Source organism: Stenella coeruleoalba (genome assembly GCF_951394435.1).
Source record: "Stenella coeruleoalba genome assembly, chromosome: 8".
NCBI lineage: Eukaryota > Metazoa > Chordata > Mammalia > Artiodactyla > Delphinidae > Stenella > Stenella coeruleoalba.
In genome coordinates, this window is record NC_137154.1 from 35183551 (window position 1) to 35200132 (window position 16582).

The window sequence follows — 16582 nt, forward strand, 5'->3', positions numbered from 1 at the left end:
ATGACTGGAATTTTATTCTTATGTCTGTATCACCTCTTGACTGAGAGGCAAGTAATTAGAACTTGCACCTTTTATGATGCCAGATAGTCAAAAGTATACCAGAGCAAATGTGTCCAAAACAAGCACACACTATGTGCTTGAAAGATAAGGATAATCAATGCATAATTTTCTTCTGTGCTCAATCAAGGTGGAGGATTTTCTACTTTAGCTCCATTTCATATGGCCCTGCTCAATGAGAAAACATCAGGTATCTCATATTTGAAATGTTCTGTATCTCATCGACCTTAGTAGGAAAACATCTTCCAGAAAACTAGTGTCAAATTTCTTTTACATCTTTTAAACTGTTATCTCACATCTTTCATTATGTGGTACTTAACTTAAACCATTCAATTAATAGACTATTATATCTAACTTTAACTAAGCTTACTTGATTTCAAATACATACTTCCTTCAAGCTCTCTTCCATGCCAGTATCAAAAAACATAAAAAAATCTCTTAGCAAGATAATGGAAATCACATATGATATTTGTTATCTCACTTGTTCCCTTTATTTCTTACCTTTACGGAAAGTTTTTGGCATAAAAATGGGTGCTTACCCACTACTGTCAAGTACCTGTCTTACTGCTGCATGTTTTGATCATAAATCACAAGTATCCTCCTTTAAAGCTTCCTGAGTATTCAAAGGTAATGTCTTATCAAACAACCTAAACACAGGGAGTTTAACTGGGGATAAATGAAAGTCAGGGACCAATAAATCAAGCAGGTTGACCATTTCAAAAATCAAAGGCTCCAGGGAAGAGGAAAGGACTCCCCAACCTCAATTTTCGATACTCCTCCAGCTTCAAAATTCATAAAAAAGTAAGGGCAACTCAGGGATCTCTTACAGAACAGAAAGTGATTTAGAATCACACACAAATTCCAAGGCCAAAAACTCCCCCAGTGACAAAGGTCCGATGTTTTCGATTTCACCAACAGAAACGTTCCTAGAAAAGAGCATGGAGCCTCATACAAATTACACAGTTGTGTCAGGGAACCCCAGCCATCACAGTAAGGATTAAGTTATAGCACATTTTAAAATTCTAGGTGACTATTTTCAATGTTGAATCCTCAGAACTTTTATTATCCCGCGAGATACGACTTTTTCACTTTTTAACCAGAAAAAATGTAGGAAAGAGGTAACATTTCTTTTCTGTTGGATATATTGTCTTTCCTCTCCTTTCTCAAAGAACTGTTGTTACAGCATAGAACTGGGAAGGGCAATTTTGGGGATCCTTCTCTGGAACTTGTCAAGGGCCAACACTATAGGATGTGAAATACCCAGTACTTAACTAAACCCCACTAAGACTTTAAAGAGGGATTGATTTGGTAAACTTAGAACATATTTGATGGTGAATGCACATTTGAGTGTTCTCAGCTGAAGATCTTGCCTCACTAACCATGAAATTCCTGGGCAAAGAGGTCATCTGTCACTAATGTCTTTGGCCATATTTCCTAACACTCATGACAGACACTAATTGTATATTGGACACATAAATGAATAAATGAATGAGTGAGTGAATGAATGAGTGAATCCATCATTCAATAAATCAATGTACCACCAAAGCTCATATGTCTTCTTTAATTATACGCTCACTCATTTTTGGTTGAATGGAGATTTTCTATATGACTACTAACTTCTAAAATGTTAGCACCAGAGTAAATGACAAACTAAAAAAAAAAAGGAGAGAAAAAAATGGCCCAATGTACTTTGAAAACCAACTGAACAGTGGCAGCAGATACTAACTGATTTGGGACAGAGACTAGAATGATCTTTGGAAATAAGAATGTCAATAATGAGAAATGCCATGTCAGGAACTCATGGCAGACAAAAGGATGTCTTCAGGCCTGTCAATTTCTCCTAGCAAATTTCTTCTGGAAACAAAGCATCTGAAAAGACATCTTACAGTGGCAGATATCTGTTATATACCTCATTTATTACATAGACTACTAACCACTTGGGGGAAGAAGTCTTCTTTGCCAATAAAGAAATGACAGAAATTAAAGCTGTGGACCTGCTTATCTTATAAAGAGCACACTTGGCCTGACAGGCTTATTTTTTTCAGGACACCAAGGTAAAGGTCAGAGTTCCAGCTTACTAAAGAAATGTCTAATGGAGGACCTTGAATCTGGTCTAGAGGAGAAATGACCATCAGGAAGGATGCTTGTCTCTTACCTCTCCACATTCCCATCAATATTCCATATTCCCATTCACATCTCATCTATATTCCCAAATTTCTACTTTACATGCGTGCTAACATGCCTTGGTAAACTCCAATAGCTCCTCTTGGCTTGCAAACACATTCCAGATGCTCCAACCTGACAATCAAACACCCTTTTCTTATTGCGTTTTGCTTGAACTTCCATCATAGCACTCAGTACAATGTGTTTAACATCATCATTATTTTTTGAGACTACATTCCCCATCACATTGTGAACTGCGACTCAGAAATAAGGTGACTTTAATCAACAGCTCTTCATGTCAATGGACACAAAATTTGTTAAGAATCTACTGTATCATTTGCTATGGTATTTATTAGCACCATTCACCAAATACGTCTAATTGTCAAACCTAGGTACATGGTAGGAAGGCCTTTCCTCTTCTCCTTGTAGTTGTTTGAGGACTGGTAACTAGTTATAGTTAGTCAATGAGTTGTAGGTCAAAGGGATTTGGTTAGACTATATTTTGGCTGATACAAGATGCTCTAGGCTCTCTTTTCCCTGTCTTGGTGACTAGCAATGTTCACAATAGTGACTATTCCATCAGCTTACATCCCAAAGTCATTATGATAAGCAGAGCACCACTCCTGTTGACCAGTGAAATACATGAGCAACAAACAAAACCTGATTATTTTAAGTCACTCATATTTGAGGTTGTTACTGCAGAACAGCCTAACCTGACTGATACACGGGCCATGATAAATGTTTTCACACATATTATCTGATGTTCACAGTAACCTATAGGTACAACAGATATGAGCAATGTTTTACAAGTGCGATTTAGAGAAGTAAACAATTAGCCCAGGGTCAAGCAGCTTTATTCATTCCCTCATTCAATACTTATTGAGCACTGCCCTGTGCCGGGCTATATTCTAAGTAGCCAAGGTAGAACTGTCCTAAGGCAGAACAAGCCTGTTGAATAAAAAAAAAACAAAGTCAAAAGTTTGGGTGGCCACCTCCTAAAGGACAAGGATGGAAATGGTACAAGATAAAGTCAGAGAGGCAGAAAGGAAAAAAGTCACATAGGGTTTTAAATCAAAATAAGGAGAATTAACTTGATTTTCTGAGAAATGGAAAACTACAAGAGATCTTCAGAAAGTCCTGGTTTTACAAGTTTGCCCTCATCACTCTGTGAATAGAGAGTTGCAGTAGAGCAAGCCTGAGCAGCAGGTCCAGAATGGTAATCACTGAGGACGTCTCGTAGTTTGGTAGTAGAGGATATGGACGGAAATGGATGAAGTGGACGGACTTAGGACAGCGTGTGGAGGGTAGATTCAACAAGTCTGATGTACAGACTGAAAGGGAGGGACAAGAGAAAGAAAGCAATCAAGTATCACCCGGAGCTTCCTGGCTTGAAAAACTAGATAGATGGTGCTTTCATTTGCTGAGATGCAGAAAATTGGAAGAGGAGGAGGTTTGCGGGGATGGAAGGAAATCCAGAGTTCTATCTCATACATGTTAATATGAAATGCCTATTAAATACCTATGTGTAGATGTCAAGTTGAATATATGATTCAGAAGCTCAGGAGAAAGACTGGAACCGGATAGAAATTTACGAGTTATTAACATAGAGATGCTGTAATGTCATCATACTGAATGGAGGCATCTGAAAAGACGACATGGATGAACAAGAGGAAAAGGTCCAGGGCAGGGCTCTACAGTACTGTAACCTTTAAGATATCAGCAGAGGGAGAAGAATAGCTAGGGACACTGGGAAGGTGGGACCGGTGACATAGAAGGAAAATCAGGAAATACATTGTCTCAGAAGTGAATAAAAGAATGTGCTTAAAAAAGGAAGACGTAGTCAGCTTTGCTAAATGCTGCTGAGAGGTCACAAGAGGTAAGAAGATTAGACTGAACAAAATGGAGCTCATGGTTGACCTTGATAAATGTACTCTCTCTCGAATGGTGCATCTGGAAGACTTAGTGGGAGTGGATGAAGAGGGTGTGTGAGGCAAGTACATGTAAGGAAGGCAGTAACCCCTGACGATGCAATTAAGACGTTTGCTATGAACAGAAGCAGAAAAATGGGCAGTATGTAAGAAGAATTCTGGGATCAGTGGAAGTTTTTTTTTTAAGAAAAATATCTTATCCCCAATTCTATGACCTATGGGGGCAGTCCAAAAGCCCTCACTGAGATTTCTGACACTCCTGAGAGGAGGCCGTGGTGACTGTGATTGTTGCATTCATGTCTGTATAAGTGTACTTTGGGTGGCAGGGAAAGGATCGGAATGGTTACCTCTGCCCCTGAGGTCACGATATCCTATACACACATGTACCATTTCCCTCACTGTCCCTCATGTTAACCTGCATTCATTGGGGTCAGAATGGGGAGGGTCTCACCCAGTCTTCAAGGTGGCAGATTTTGCTGAAAGTTAGAGGGTCATGAGGAAGACTCACCCTGCATACTATACAGCAAAACCACCACAACAAAACCCCTCACACTAAATATTCCTACCCTTAAAAGTCCTTTCAGCCATCCTTTCACTGAGCAGTTTTCGTTGACCCCTGTCCTCCACAGCACCCAGCCTTCTGCTCTCTGGCTGGTTCCTCTCTCCTCCCTCTTTTATTTCTCTCTTTTGTTCTAACTTTTCTATTCTCTCTCAGACAAAATACATGCACAAACAAAACAAAAAGTTTCCCTGCAGAACTACTTACTCTTTGTTTTTTTTGGATGGTGTACCCACTGATAATCATACACTTGCCTTTTACTCCAAACAACACATTTCTCTTTCTAAAAGTAACTCTGGAGCTAGTTCTTAAAATACTACATTTTCCATCTGGTTGCATATACACTGTACAAACTACCAGGCAGAGCACCTGTCCTTAAGAGGCTTTCAACAAGCACCAGCTCTTGTCTTCCTCCTTCAGTGAAGAAAATAAGAGCAGAGGTGCTACGTATTCTGATATAATTTCAACAAGGCCTTTCCACCCAGCAGTGCCTTAATCAGGTCTGAGTTGCATGATACGGTGCCTCTGTGTTGGGAGATGATCCACTGCCTTTGCCTCATGTTAGGGTTAACATAAGTCAGGACCTGGACAGACCACTGAGAACAGAACAAGACTCATCTGTAATATCACAGATTTTTAGACTATATTTGTTTACAGGTCCAAAAGAGTTTTGCCCCCTTAAAATGTTTGGATCACAGCATAATGTTTATGAAGTCTCTTTTTTCTCTGGGAATTTTGTAATAATACATAAAAGACAGGTAAACAATATTTGGTCTACTGCAGGAGTCAGAATCTTGCATCAATCTGAAATCCTTTAGCCAAAGAACAGTAACGTAAAAATATACAACAATCAATGGCAAAAGTATTTGGACATACAAACATGCTTCTCAAACTTTTATAACTTTTTACACCTCTGAAAAGGCCATTCAAAATAAAATATATTGGGGCTTCCCTGGTGGCGCAGTGGTTAAGAATCCACCTGCCAGTGCAGGGGACACGGGTTCGAGCCCAGGAAGATCCCATATACCGCGGAGCAACTAAGTCCGTGTGCCACAACTACTGAGCCCACGTGCCACAACTACTGAAGCCCACACGCCTAGAGCCCATGCTCCACAACAAGAGAAGCCACCGCAATGAGAAGCCCACATACCGCAACGAAGAGTAGCCCCCACTCGCCACAACTAAAAGCAAGCCCATGTGCAGCAATGAGGACCTAACACAGCCAAAAATAAATAAATAAATAAATTTAAAAAAAAATAAAAATAAAATTAAAATAAAATATATTAAGAGTGGAATTCCACTGTGAGTGAAAATAAATTTAAAATTTTTTAAATAAATTAAAATAAATGAATTAGTTTAAAAAGAAATCATTTTTTATATATCAGTCATTAGGACAAAGAGAAAGATGCCAAGAGTCAGAGAAATACACAGCATGACTGAAATCGTGTATTCAGGGAGCACCTTCCTTATAGGTTACAGATTGGGCATTCAAAGACATTTCATCCAAGAGAAGAAAGACTCAGAATCTTCTACCACCCTTAACCAATTTACTGTTCCTGTCTCTGTGTTCGTGATTTGAATGATAATGGAACCCCAAACCAAAGGCCCACCAAGCCAGCACTGCTCACACAGAGGCAGTGACCACAGTCCATGGAGTTCCAGTTTTGTATTCACAGCCCAGTGATAAAGGGAAGAAGAGGGACAAAACTGACAATAGCATATGTCAGTGAAAAGTCTTGACTGGCTCCCATATACCCAATCCGTGCCCACCAGATACTCTCACTCCTGCTTTAAATTTAACCTCTTATCTTTCCCAACGAGAACAAAGTACATTTTCTCACATAAAAACACATTTCACCTTGATGGAAGGAAAACAGTTTGATACTTTTCTCAATTTGGAACTGATGTCTCTCTCTAAGTCCTTCAGTGTTACCATAGGCAACTGGGTCTTCAATTTCAAATCATATACCCATGCACGCACGCACACACACAGAGACAGAAATACTGGGAGTGGAAATAAATTAGGCCGACAAAATTTCTCTTATTATCACTTCATTCCTAAAAAGTTGATGATAAGATAATGCAAGAGAAGAACTACTTAGTTGAAAATACTACTTAGTGTACTTAGAGCTAAATGTAATGACACAGATACGGCACAGAGAAGGACTGAATCAGAAAAGCAACTTCTTAATGCTCACCAGTACAAGAGAAGTCATCCACGCGAATGTATCCTGGGACACAGTCACAGCGATATAACCCAGGCAAGTTGACACACACAGTGTTGGCATGACAGTAATGCATCTTAGCCGCACACTCATCAATATCTGAAGGAGAAAAAAAAGAAGCAATATCACGGTTAGTCAGATGGTTGAACCGGAATGTAATCATCTTACAATGAAATTAGAAAAAGCGAATGCCCATTGAAGCCAAGAGAAAAAGCAAGATGTGTTAAACACAAAAGCTTAAGTGCAAATTCAGCTGATGCAGAAGATCCCATCTTAAACTGAAAATATTTCTAGAAAGATGCATGGTGGGACACAACAGTGAAGAACCTAAGTATGAAGACTGAATATGTTATTAGTAATCTCTAACCAAGAAAGATGCTTGTTTTAAATGTCCAAAATCAAGGAGTTCTGTGTCCAGGCATTGATACCAATGAATATTTATTAGGTGTCCACTGTACATGGTGTTGCTTTTATCAGAGAGAGAAAGGGAATCGAGCCCCTCTGCTTGTTTTTCTTACCAACACATGCTTTAATCCATCTGTTACAAAATGATGGTGTAGCCACTTTCTCCCACGTTGTACTGTGAATACAGACTGCAGCTACTGTCTAATGCAAATTAATGTCTTTCACCCCTTAACCTGGAGATGCATCCCATGTCAAAGAATAATGGGCTGATTCAACAAAAAAGATCTTTTCTCTTTGGAATGGAGATCAGAGCACCACTGCTTTCTCATAAAAAGTTCATGGTAAGAATTAAGATAACCTACAACCTTAAGTAAAGAGTTTAGTATTTTCTGGAATTTATGTTTTCAAAAATGGCTTTACAGCAACCTACAGATTCAATGCAATCCCTATCAAACGACCAATGGCATTTTTCACAGAACTAGAACAAAAAATTTCACAATTTGTATGGAAACACAAAAGACCCTGAATAGCCAAAGCAATCTTGAGAATGAAAAATGGAGCTGGAGGAATCAGGCTCCCAGACTTCAGACTATACTACAAAGCTACAGTCATCAAGAAAGTATGGTACTGGCACAAAAACAGAAATATAGATCAATGGAACAGGACAGAAAGCCCAGAGATAAACCCACACACATATGGTCACCTTATCTTTGATAAAGGAGGCAAGAATATACAATGGAGAAAAGACAGCCTCTTCAATAAGTGGTGCTGGGAAAACTGAAGAGCTACATATAATAGAATGAAATTAGAACACTCCCTACCACCATACACAAAAATAAACTCAAAATGGATTAAAGACCTAAATGAAAGGCCGGACACTATAAAACTCTTAGAGGAAAACATAGGCAGAACACTCTATGACATAAATCACAGCAAGATCCTTTTTGACCCACCTCCTAGAGAAATGGAAATGAAAACAAAAATAAACAAATGGGACCTAATGAAACTTCAAAGCTTTTGCACAGCAAAGGAAACTATAAACAAGACCAAAAGACAACCCTCAGAATGGGAGAAAATATTTGCAAACGAACCAACTGACAAAGGATTAATCTCCAAAATATACAAGCAGCTCATGCAGCTCAATAACAAAAAAACAACCCAATCCAAAAATGGGCAGAAGACCTAAATAGACATTTCTCCAAAGAATATATCAGATTACCAACAAATACATGAAAGGATGCTCAACATCACTAATTATTAGAGAAATGCAAATCAAAACTACAATGACATATCACCTCACACTGGTCAGAATGGCCATCATCAAAAAATCTAGAAACAATAAATGCTGGAGAGGGTGTGGAGAAAAGGGAACTCTCTTGCACTGTTGGTGAGAATGTAAATTCATAGAGCCACTGTGGAGAACAGTATGGAGATTCCTTAAAAAACTAAAAATAGAACTACCATATGACCCAGCAATCCCACTACTAGGCATATACCCTGAGAAATCCATAATTCAAAAAGAGACATGTACCACAATGTTCATTGCAGCTCTATTTACAATAGCCAGGACATGGAAGCAACCTAAGTGTCCATCAACAGATGAATGGATAAAGAAGATGTGGCACATATATACAATGGAATATTGCTCGGCCATAAAAAGAAATTTTGCTTTACAGAAGTGTGGATATCATGAAAGTCAAGAGGAAAAATGTTTCAAGAAAGGAGTAATGGTCAGTTTTGTCACGTGATGCTGAGAAAGTTGAATAAGATAGGAAGAGAATTAACCATTGGATTTGGCAAGAAGTTCACTGCTGCCCTTGGCCTGGTAAGAGTAGTTTGGGGAAAGTGGCTGGCAAAGCCTGACTGGAGTCAATTAAAGAAAGAATGAAAGATGAAGGAGACAGAGAAACAAGGCAAACTTTTTGAGATATTTTGTCATCAAGGGAAGAAAAACTGAAACAGTAACTCTACGGAGACTCGATGATGAAAGACAGTCTTGTTTAAAGACTCTCTCGTGATGGAAAAGATCACAGTGAGTTTACACGCCATTGGGAATGATTCAACTCTAGTGAAGAAAATTGACAGTATAGAAGAGAGAACAGATCTTTGCAGAAGTCAAGTCCTGGGGAGGCAAGAGGAGTTGTGTTCCAGTCCACAGATGGAGGAAGTCATCTTCACAACAAGAATGAAACCAAGAGATAAGGGAAGAGGTGGAGATAAGTTGGCATATTGGGTGGTGGAAAGATGAAGTAGTTCTCCTTTACTTGTTTTTTTATTTCCTCAGTGAAACGAGAAGAAAGAGAACTAGGAGAGGAAGGAGGTATCGGATGTTTAAGGAAAGGGGAAAAGTTATGAAATGATCATTTTGGAAAGAAGGAAAGAGAATTTACTATAGAGTATACTAGGTGGCTGCAGAGGCGTGTGTGATTTGTGGCCATAAATATTAAGTGAGAGCAGTCAGCATGGCCATGTGTTTTTTTCGTCTCATCCAGATATCTGGGGTAGGGGCAGGGTACTTGGAAAGTTAGGTGTACCCAGAGATGAGTTTTTAAACAAACAGGATAGGTAAAAAGAGAAATAAGGGAACTGAGGTTGCAAAAAAAAAAGAGCTGATGATAATGAGATACCAAGGAACCTCAGCTATTAAGGACAGAAGTGATGACAGTAAGATGGATGTAGACAGTTGAAATGTACTGCCCAGATCTCTCCTCACAACTGAAGAACTTATTCCCCCGGCTGCCTGAAATACCGCCTGCTAACGATCTTCAGCTGTTAGCCTTTTAGGAAAACTGTCCTTGACTGAATCGAGCTGCCTTATCCTTAGTTACACTGCCGTCCTCAGGACAACCTTCAATGGAGGCTGGTTCTCCTTTACCCCAACTCAAGATAAGTGTAAAGGACTATCCCAGGTTCAGAGAACTCACTGAGATGAGCTAAATCCGCCCTCTGCCCAATCCTGTATCTTTCCCTTCCCCCATATATGTTCACCCCTACAGCACTCCCTAACAAACTTCCTGCATGCCAGTCTCCATCTCAGAGTTTGCTTCCTAAGCGAACCCTAACAGCAGCAGGAATCCTGATGGAGGCAAGGAACTATGCCAGTGAGAGTACTGGAGCGTGTGAGCTGGAAAGCTAGGAGATGGAGTTATAGAGTAATGTGCTTGACATTAAGAGTTCAAAGGTGATTTCGTTGATTACAAGGTCTTTCATATGACTATGTGAGAGGAGAAGAATCGATCATTGTAAGTGAGAGACTAGGACACCAAGAAAAGCCAGGTATAGGAGGGGGCTAGTCAGCATTAGTACTGTTCATCCAGTATTACCAGTTTTCCTCTTCCTGGGCACATAATACAACTGTACTTCCCCATCCTCTTCAAAACTAAGCATGGCTATATGACAAAGCATGAATCTGAGCAAGGGCATACCACCCCGGGGTGGAAAGATTAAGGGCTAGCATCAGGCTTAACGCATTTCCTTCTTTCTTTTTTGGAAAGTGTGGGAGCACAGAGATGAAGTCTCTTTCAGCCTGGCTCCCTGAATGAGGAGCAGGTCACCAGACCAGCATGATGGACACGTTTCATGACCTAGAAATATGCTTTTGTTAGTTTAAGCCACTGAGCCTACTCTGACTAGTACAAAGAATGACCATGAGAAACATCTCAAAGAAGATCATTAAGCTTGACCTTGAAAGATGAACAGAAATTCAGCTTAGAGATTGGAGGTGAGGAAACAGAAGGGAAACTACAGGGGCTAAACTTTTTGTCATTGCAGAGTTAGAAAGGGAGAGGACCATTTAGTCTGTACGTTCAAAGAACACTAATTAGCCCTCTACTACACTTTGAGGCAGAGTGATGAACGAAACTCCATCATGGACCTCATAGCCTGGCAAGACACTGAGCAGAACTTATATGTTCTACCGATAATGTGAGATCAATTCATGGGGATTTGACCTAGTCTGAGAGGTTCAGAGAAGGATTCTCTACGGAAGTGATTGCTCATCCAAGACCTGAAATAGAAATGAAACAGGTGAAGGGGAGGTGAGTAACATACCAGATAGAGAAGAATAAGAAGAATTCGTTAGAGGAGGGAACTTTGCCTAGTTGAAGAGAAACTGGAAAGGTGAGCTTGGGCCAGACCCTGCTGGGCCCTGGAGGCCACGCAAAGGAGCCTGGGCTTTAATCACGGTGGTGACACAGTCCAATTTCTGTTCTCAAAATATCACTCGGCTGTAGTGAAGAGAGTGGATTGGAGCAGGGCCAGCTGAAGGCTAAGTCACACTGGTATTTTACTCACAGAGATGCAGCCACACTGAACTCATTCTGTACTGCTAGGATGCCCAGCCATTTTTTAAGATGAGAAACTAGTCAGGACTTGCCTCAGAGGCAATTCAATCTTCCACCCATGGGCCACAGCTGCCAACCAGGCTGCTGATGGCAATGACTGTTTCTCTGTCATGGACCCTTGTCAGCTCCTCCCAGAGAGAAACTCCTGACTCATCTCCCTCAGGCCACTGCATAACTGCTGAGAGCTGTCTGCCTCATCTAGATTTGAAGGAGTTACTTGGCCATAACAAGTTTATTTTGATTCAAACAGCTAAGCTATCTCCTTGTTTCATAGGATGCCAAGCCCTGAGTAAAAATATTTTCAAAAATCAGAAAGGGGATGTTAGGAAACCCCAGAGAGAATTTCTCACATAGGTTTATCCAACCCTTGCTCTCTGCGAGCCACCTAGGACCCCATGGCCACACATCCCTGCCACTCTGCTGATGTGTCTTTGAGTTGCTTTTGTTTTCAATTCATACCATTGGTAATTCCAGCCCTTGCATATCTAATAATGCTCTGGTACCAGTCCAGAAAGAGGAAGAACCAAAGTAAGGCAGAAAAGTTGACAAATGTACCAGGAAATTAAACTGTCACAACCTTATCTTTGTTGCTTATCTTCTATCACACAAACAGCAGATATAAAAATCAGTTCCTGGTAAAAATGAGGGTAGGGAGAGAAAAAGTGTTTAGAGTCATCGGTTAGGTCCCTTGAGACAAGAGGATGGAAGAAAGTAAGGAACTGACAATTCCCCTAGCTTGAGGATGGGGACAGGGGATGGAGGGGAGACACATCTGCCTAAGAAAGATTGCCTCTCCATCCTCAGGGGAAGGCACAAGCCTGGAGACAGTTTCAAGAGGATTCAAGAGTGCTTCACAAGCAAGTCTGGTTATGCAGAGAATCAAAACAGAATTAACATCTTCAGAGACCTGGGATATCCTGAGAAAATCTTGAGACATAGAAAACAACTGAGATTTTTCAAAACGAGCCTAGGACAAATGCTTTTTGTTCACAGACAAAAGATCCTAAAAGGTCATGAATAGTTACCCCCAAAAAAGAAAGAAAAAAACAAACAGAACTCCCCATTTAAAGAATGACCTGATGCTCAGAGAGAGAAACTGAGTGAGCCCAAAGCAATGAGGGTTTTTTTCTTTTTTTTAATATATAAATTTATTTATTTATTTTTGGCTGCATTGGGTCTTCATTGTTGCGCGCGGGCTTTCTCTAGTTGCAGCGGGGAAAGAATAGCGGGGGCTATTCTTCGATGCGGTGCACGGGCTTCTCATTGCAGTGGCTTCTCTTTGTTGCAGAGCACGGTCTCTATGCGCACGGGCTTCAGTAGTTGTGACATGCAGGCTCAGTAGTTGTGGCTCGCAGGCTCTAGAGTGCAGGCTCACTAGTTGTGGCGCACGGGCTTAGTTGCTCCACGGCAGGCATGTGGGATCTTCCTGGACCAGGGCTCAAACCCGTGTCCCGTGCATTGTCAGGTGATTCTTAACCACTGTGCCACCAGGGAAGTCCCACAATGAGGTTTTTAAATATAAGCCTGAAAAGCCATCTGACTTTTGCCCAGGTGGTGATGGTGCTTTGCCTAAAGCAGGTCCCTCTCTCAAGCAATGGTCCTTTCCAGTCTCATATTTACCCAAAAGCCAGAAGGCAAGAAGAGGCAATGTCTGAGACTGAACTTCAAAGGAGAAGTTGAACACACTGAAGGCCAGGCTCAATCTAAAGGTTTGGATCAGTCTAGCAAGAATTTCTAAGAACCACAGTTAAGCTGACTACCAGAAGGATGAATGGATAAAAATTTTAAAACACATCATTAAGCACAGTATGATACCAAAATGAATAAGAGGCTAATAGTTGCTAATCTCAAAAGGTAAAACTAGGAACAGCCCCTAGCACCTGGTTAATACCCAGCAGCTGTCATTTCAACATATGATACACTATGCTAGGTACTCCACAGGTAGCATCCCATCACCCCATTTATTCCACTTGACTACTTACTATAGGAGATAGATACCCCCATGTCAAGATGAGGAAACCAAGGCTCAGAGATTATTAGATCACTTGTCCAAGGCATAAAGTCAGTAAGCCTAAGACCCTGGGTTTGAATCCACAGTCTCCCTTCAAAGTTGGCATTGATTTCACTGGGCCAGTTTTAGCCCTCTGTAACTTTTCGATCCTGTGACTATGTTACACGTGGCTGATGCCATCACAAAGTGTATGGAAACAGGCAGATCTCCAAATTCTATGTCCATGTGCAGTACTGTTCATGACATTTGTTTTGTATTACACTCTCTGTTAAAATAGTAAAGCTGTACTGTGCATCACCGCTTCTGTGGCTCTTTTATATTAAATCCTAACACTTTCAAACTTTAGACTCCAGAGATCCAGGACCCCAAAACAGGTGACAGCATTCTGCTCTGAGATGGAACCCTTGATACAACCTTAACTCAGGATGCTTACGACTACTGAAGGCCCCCTGTAGGATTAGAAACTAGTGACAAAGGGGCCTGGGTCTTTTATTAAATATTGTTAGAGAAACACCTATAAACCCCACTGCCGTATATATCAGCTGGAGTATAATGGGGCTCAGATCGTGATTCCTTCTTATAGATTGCTTGTCACCTTTGAAATATCAGTGCTTGTCCTCTGTTGGTCTTCTGGGGTAATAAAAATACATGATTTATGTCCCTTCCCAGGAAAATAAAGTAGTTTGTTTTCGTTTTAAGAAGGTATGCCTATGGACTTTCAAGTGAAATCTGATGTGGCATGATTCTTCACATATCACCAGCGTCCATCTGCATAAGACTGTTCAGAACAAACAGAGCTGAATTTGGCATCGTCGTCATTAAATTAGAGTGTAGAGCTTGGGTAGCAAAGATAGAAGCAAATGCAAAGAATTCTCTAAATAAAACAGTGTGATCTACTCAGACTAGTTACATAAGAATTTCCTAGAAAAAGGCAGCCCAGAGAGGGTTGGATGCAGAGAGTGGGGCAAGGGGGGAGTAGGGGGAGAAGTTATGCCCCACTCCCTGTGCACATTTAAAAAAGAAACAGAGTAAACAAAGAAAATCAATATTTATTGAGACTGTGCTCTGTGCCTAGAACTGTGTGCATCTCATTTCATTATCCCCAACCATCCAATGGACTGCCATCAGAAACGACAATGGAGAGCACCTACAATTTCACCCCAGGTTTCTGTGACTTCAAGAGCACACTTCGGGGCTTCCCTGGTGGCGTAGTGGTTGAGAGTCCGCCTGCTGATGTAGGGGACACGGGTTCGTGCCCCGGTCCGGGAAGATCCCACATGCCACGGAATGGCTGGGCTCGTGAGCCATGGCCACTGAGCCTGCTCGTCCAGAGCCTATGCTCCGCAACGGGAGAGGCCACAACAGTGAGAGGCCCGCGTACCACAAAAAAAAAAAAAAAAAAAAGAAAAGAGCACACTTCTTCCACTCTGACTGTTGGACACGAGCGCTAGATTGACAGTCAAGAGTCAAGCTCTATTCTTGGTCTTTCTATTAGTTAACCCTAGCACTGGGCACTTCTCTAGACATCAGTTTTCCCATTTATAAAATGGTGAGTTGGATCAGAGAGCATCTAAAGACTTCCCTGGTTCTACAGTTCTTGACACATTCAGGTGTTTCTGTCCTCACAATTCATCATAAACCCTGCCTCCGTAGCATTATATTCTGGGCCACCCGCTTTCATCCTGTTTCAATGAGCTTGAAGATGTTCCAGATGTCTTTTCCAAGACACAAGTCCTAGAAAATACTACTAAGATGACCTGAACCTTCACACTGTTCCTTGATACCTGTTTCAACTGAGATGGCATCTCCCCAGAAAATGAAGAACAGCCAGGACTAGCAACAGACATTCAAAAAAAAGCACAGCTCGGGACAAGCCCTCCAGGGACTAGCAAGATAACTTGCAGAGCAATTCTACCAGACTTTAATCTCCTGACTTTTCAGAAATCATGAGTTATAAAAACATGGTGGCACTGGGATTGATATTAGAACTGTCAGTACTCTCCCAACTGTGTCACACTGGGTATTTTGTAAAGTGAGGGCCTATATGGTCTCTGATTTGAACTTATAAAAATCCAGTGAAGCAGACAAGATATGAATTATTATGACCTCTTTCAATGAGAAAATAAAGACCTAGAGAAGAATTCTGACTTGCCCAAAGGTACACAGATAATCAGTGAGCTGGTAACAGAATCAAGGTCTTCTAACTCTGGAGTTAGTGCTTTATCCAATGTTCCGTGCTTCTCTATAATTATTGTTTTCTTCCTAAAGCAAGGGGAGAGAAATTAAATGCCTATGGAATCAGAAATATAAACCAAATGCCAACAGAAGCCAGGTAGAAGATATACGCGCAAAATATGCCCCTTCCCCCAAATAAATAAGGTATATATTATTTTTCCTAAAATATAAATCAATCCCTCCCTACCTACCTTTCTCTCCCTTCTCCCCCTCACTCTACCAATCTCTCTCAATTGTTTTCATTTCTCTACTTTCAAGAACAAAGAAATGATTCTTCTCTTACAAGGTAAAAAACACTGTGCAAGGCGAATGATACATGGAAAATGACACTAAACCTCAGTGGCGGAAAGACAGTGGAAGAATTTGAAATGTTATCTTCACTTTACAGATGAGAAACTAGGGCCATAGGAACAGACAGTTGTCTAAGGTCCCATAGCCAGGAGGCGTATCTGGACTGCCGGGATGTGAATTCAGGCAGCTTGACTCCAGAGTTTGTACTCATCACTCTGTTGTATTGCCTCCCAGGGACTGTGGGCTAGATCTCTGATCTTTCTAGAGAAGTTACATACCCTAGTATTAATTTAACTTTTTAAAATAGTGCCTCCATTTTTTTTTTCAAATATTTTGAACCAAGCAAAACACATCTGCCTATCAGA

The 16582-nt window shown here is 40.8% G+C and overlaps 1 protein-coding gene across 4 annotated transcripts in view; it reads right to left on the reverse strand.

Moving 5' to 3' along the window:
• NELL1 (neural EGFL like 1) overlaps nt 1-16582 on the reverse strand; it is a gene marked incomplete at its 3' end in the record, with an annotated part of 862435 nt that overhangs the window by 449632 nt on the left and 396221 nt on the right. For all 4 annotated transcript variants that reach the window (XM_079930799.1, XM_079930798.1, XM_079930797.1 and 1 more), the window contains exon 13: nt 6906-7031. In XM_079930799.1, coding sequence (XP_079786925.1) covers nt 6906-7031 — 126 coding nt within the window. The remainder of the gene's footprint in view (nt 1-6905; nt 7032-16582) is intronic.